The 5000-nt window shown below is 26.3% G+C and overlaps 1 protein-coding gene across 4 annotated transcripts in view; it reads right to left on the bottom strand.

Moving 5' to 3' along the window:
• The window catches only part of LOC119576145 (arrestin domain-containing protein 3-like), a 20086-nt gene that overhangs the window by 14844 nt on the left and 242 nt on the right, over positions 1 to 5000 (bottom strand). For all 4 annotated transcript variants that reach the window (XR_005229027.1, XR_005229026.1, XM_037923713.1 and 1 more), the window contains exons 2-5: positions 3338 to 3440; positions 2906 to 3025; positions 2340 to 2486; positions 322 to 536 (exon numbers count right to left, since the gene is read on the bottom strand). Coding sequence is in view for 2 of the 4 variants with exons in the window: in XM_037923713.1 (XP_037779641.1) it covers positions 322 to 536; positions 2340 to 2486; positions 2906 to 3017 (474 nt within the window). In the remaining 2 variants the exon portion in view is untranslated. The remainder of the gene's footprint in view (positions 1 to 321; positions 537 to 2339; positions 2487 to 2905; positions 3026 to 3337; positions 3441 to 5000) is intronic.

Below are 5000 nucleotides of genomic sequence, written 5' to 3' on the forward strand. Positions count from 1 at the left end.
AGACAATAACAACAATAATAGTATTATTAACAGTAACAACAATAATGGAAATTAAAACTTTCTCACAGAAACCCAAGTGGAGTAAACAGGCATGATCAGGTAGGCCTTTTAACCGATTCCTTGGCAACAAAGCACTTATGGAGCCAACTATGTGTATAAATTATGAAAACAAAACCAAAGTGGACAGTACATTAACCAGGCAGCAATGGGTTAATCATCAACCACCAACACACACTAGCCACAAAAACAGTAAACTGGAACGAAAAAGAGAGAGAAAAAAAAAAGAACCACAAACCAAACCTCTCTTTCTTTTAGCATTACCTTTGCCTCAGGGTCCATGTTCAGATCATACAGGGTGTTGACAGAGAAAGCTTTCACCGAAACCTTATCCGTCTTCCACGGTATATCCATCTTCGCCTTGCACTGGTGACGCACTTTGCCGATGTGTGATTCAAAGGACGAAGGAATTCCATGGGGAAGGAGGAATGAGAAATTGAAGAGGTGTGTACCTGGGGGTAGCTCTGACTCTGTGGTGCCTGTACAGGAGAAAAAGCTGTAAGAATATGAACCTGCATAACATTAAAAATAATATGAACACATATGAGACATGTTCTTAGGAAGAGATATGTCAATAATATACTGTATGTATATAAATACAACCACAGCAATTCCAAACATTCACACTTCCATAGAAAAGCTGTCCTCTATCATCACCATTACAAATATTATAATTATTATTATCACAATTATAATCATAATTAAAATCATAACTATATTCACAATAACAATAATAATATTAATGACAATGATAATGATAATGATGATGATGATCATAATCAAAATCATGACTATATTCATAATAATAATAACAACGATAACGATAACGATAACGATAACGATAACGATAACGATAACGATAACGATAACGATAACGATAACGATAACGATAACAATAATGATAATGATAATGATAATGATAATGATAATAATAATAATAATATTATTATTATTATCATTATCATTAAAAATAATATTATTATCATTATCATTATCATCATTGTTACTATTACCATTATCATTATCATTATTACTGTTATTGTTATTGGTGCTATTATTATTATTAATATTATTATTGTTATTATTATTATCATTATTACTATTATTGTTATTATTGCAAAATCAATATTAGGATCATTATTATTATGAATATTATTATATAATTAATATTATTGTCATTATTATTACTATTACTATCATATGATTATCATCATTATTATTGTTACTATCTTTATTATAATTATTATTATTATCATATCATTGTTATAATAATAATAATAATAATAATTATCATTATTGTTATTATTATTATTATCATTATTATTATTATTATTATTATTATCATTATTATTATTATTATTATTATTATTATCATTATCATTAACATCATTATCATAATCAGTATCACTATTGTTACTGTTATCAATATCATTATCTTTATCATTGGCATTGTCTTTGTCATTGTGACTGTCATTATCATTATCAATGTTATCATTATAATTTTCATTAACATTATTACATAATTAATATTACCATTATTATTCCCACTTCTATTACTAACATTATCATCATTCAGTTATTGTTATTAATGTTATCACTATCATTACCATTATAATTATTATTATTATTGTTATCATTATTACTATCATTATTGTTATTGTTGTTGTTGATGTTGTTGTTGTTATTATTATCATAATCATTATTATTATTGCTTTTACTATTATTACTTTGATTATCATTATCATTATCATCATTAGCATCATTCTCATCACTATCATAATTATCATAAGCATTGGCATGAGCATTAGCATTAGCATTATTATCATATTATCATTACTATTATCATTATCATAACTGTTATCATTGTTATTATCACTGTTATTACTATTATCATTACTATAATCATTATTATCATCATTATTATCATCATTATAACCATAATCATAATCATAATCATTATCATCATTAACATTATCATTATCATCATTTTCATTGTATTGCCATTGTTATCATCAATATTTATAACATTATCATTATCATTTTCATTACAATAATCATTATTATCATCATCATCATGACAACTAATAATAATAAATATAACAATAATAATAATAATAATAATTATTATTATTATTATTATTATTATTATTATTATTATTATATTATTATTATATTACTATTATGATTATCATAATAATAATAACAATAAAAATAACTGTAACAACACCAGCAATAACAACAACAATGATAATATTAATACAGTCCAGATCACATATACTCACCATTACCCCACACGATGTACGACATTAAGTAATAACTCTCATTACTTTTAAAATGGACAGTCTTTGTTCTTTGTTTGCCATTCCTCTGAGTTTTGCTTCTTTCTGTCCAGTGGACTTTGCCATACCCTTGAAACTCTACCTCAATTGCTGCAATATAAGAAGGAGAAAGAAAATTTGTAACTTCTTTGGAATCGTTAAACTCCACAAGGTTTTTTTTGCTCAAATGCTTATACCAGTAGGAAAGATTATATTTTTTTGAATCCTTGTATACAACTAATATAAATGATACTAGTACATGCAGTAACAATAACAATACAATAAAATAGGAAATAAACACACAAATTAGCCAATACAAATATTTTTTTTCTATCATTAATTACCCTGAAGAAAAAAAAAATAAAATAAAATAAATAAATAAATAAATAAATATATATATATTTATATATTGCCTTACTCCTGAGTCTTAATCCTAAACCATACAAATAGGGTAATAAGGATAAAATCAGCAGTTAATAATTAATGCAGTATTTCTGAGACAAGCAAACGGCCTTGCAATGAAGACTCACCTCGACAGTACTTTGGTTTGTCGCAGGTAACCCTAACTCGTCCTGTTACCGACTGTCCCGAAAAGAACACAGCTTTTGAGTTATCAAATTCTATTGATATTCCAGTGGGCATTGTGGATGCTGTGGTGGGAGACAAATAAAAAAAAAGAGAGAGAGAAAAAAAAGGATTAGACTAATCCAAACTGGTACTGGGCAAAATATATATATATATAATTGTATAACAGACCTGGTTATTTGTTTCTATTTTTTAATGGGTTGGTATAAAAAAACAGGCATTGGTAGTTTTATGTCTATACAAATAAGCAGATAAGTGTTCAGGGTGGCAAATCATGAAATCAGTAATAAAGTGGGTAAATAAAATGGAAACGATTCATCTGACTCACACTCACAACCACACTCACATATATAACAAATTCAAGGAAAAACACTTACCACTTTTAACAGCCAATGAAGTATTGTGTCCGAAATAAGGCAAATTGCTGCCTCTTTGCACAGGTGTAGACAAATCCTAAAGCATCTGGAGCATGAATGAGTCCTGTTGGGTATAAGAGTAAGAGTAACAATAATAATAAGAATAACAGTAATAATAACAACAATAATAGTAGTAATAATAATAATAATAATAATAATAATAATAATAATAATAATAATAATAATAACAATAACAATAATCATAATCATAACAACAACAACAAAACAACAACAATAATAAAATAATAATAATAATAATAATAATAATAATAATAATAATAATAATAATAATAAAAATAATAATATTAATAATAATAATAATAATAATAATAATAATAATAATAATAATGATAATAATGATTATGATGATGATGATGATGATGATGATGATGATGATGATGATGATGATGATGATGATGATGATGATGATGATGATGATGATGATGATGATGATGATGATAACAATAATAATAACAGTAATAATAACAGTAGTAATAACAATAATAATAACAATAATAATAACAATAATGATGATGATGATAATGATAATAATAACATTAACAGTAACAGTAAATAATAATAATTACAATAATAATTATAATAATAATAATAATAATAAAATAATAATAATAATAATAATAATAATAATCATAATCATAATCATAATCATAATCATAATCATAATAATAATAATAATAATAACAATAAGAATAACAGTAACAATAACAACAATAACAATAATAATAATAATAACAAAACAATGACAATAACAATGCAATAATAATAACAAAACAATGACAATAACAATGCAATAATAATAACAAAACAATGACAATAACAATGCAATAATAATATAAGAGTAATGAGTGACAGATATATCAGAGCAAGCAGAAGGCAAATTTCAATGTCTTACATGGGTTTAATTTTTTCATTTGATTTTTTATGTCTTGCCAAGAAACAATATTCATTATGCACCACATATAACATCTATTCTACTTAAACGATGGTATAAATTCCGTCCACACAGTTAATAATATAACTAATTATCCACTGAAACATGTATCTACAGTTGTCCATGTATATACTTCTTAAGTGAGTTCCGCTAATGATAAAGTATGATTTTCTGTCAACGTAAGAACAAAGGACTTTGTGGTGTCTAAGTATAGACAATCTGTATGAAGCATTACTCCGTTCCATATTCAAGCTACTGCTTCTTCTACAAAAATAATGATATATAATCAAGACCCAAATCACATTCTAAAAGCACCATCGCACAAACCCCATCAGAAATAACTTAACTACCCTTTCCTGTTATAATCCTTGCATGAGGTTGAATTCAAGAAAATGGTGAAAACAACCAAATTAGTCACTTCTTTGTGCCTCTCTCCTCATCGTTCCTCCTCATTTCCCCTCATCCACACTCAGCCACTCCCACCTGACCCACATATAGGCCTATGCACACAATACCTTTGTCCCTCTCCTTTAAATTTTCTAAGTAATTCTGTTAATCCCAAATCCAGCTACTCTGGACACGTATTGGTTATTAGTGCTTTAAGTGAAGACCACACATTCCGTCCCTAAAGTATCTGAAAGAAGCAAGTACTATTTTCTTGGCTTTGTCTTC

This window comes from Penaeus monodon, chromosome 8 (assembly GCF_015228065.2).
Source record: "Penaeus monodon isolate SGIC_2016 chromosome 8, NSTDA_Pmon_1, whole genome shotgun sequence".
Lineage (NCBI taxonomy): Eukaryota > Metazoa > Arthropoda > Malacostraca > Decapoda > Penaeidae > Penaeus > Penaeus monodon.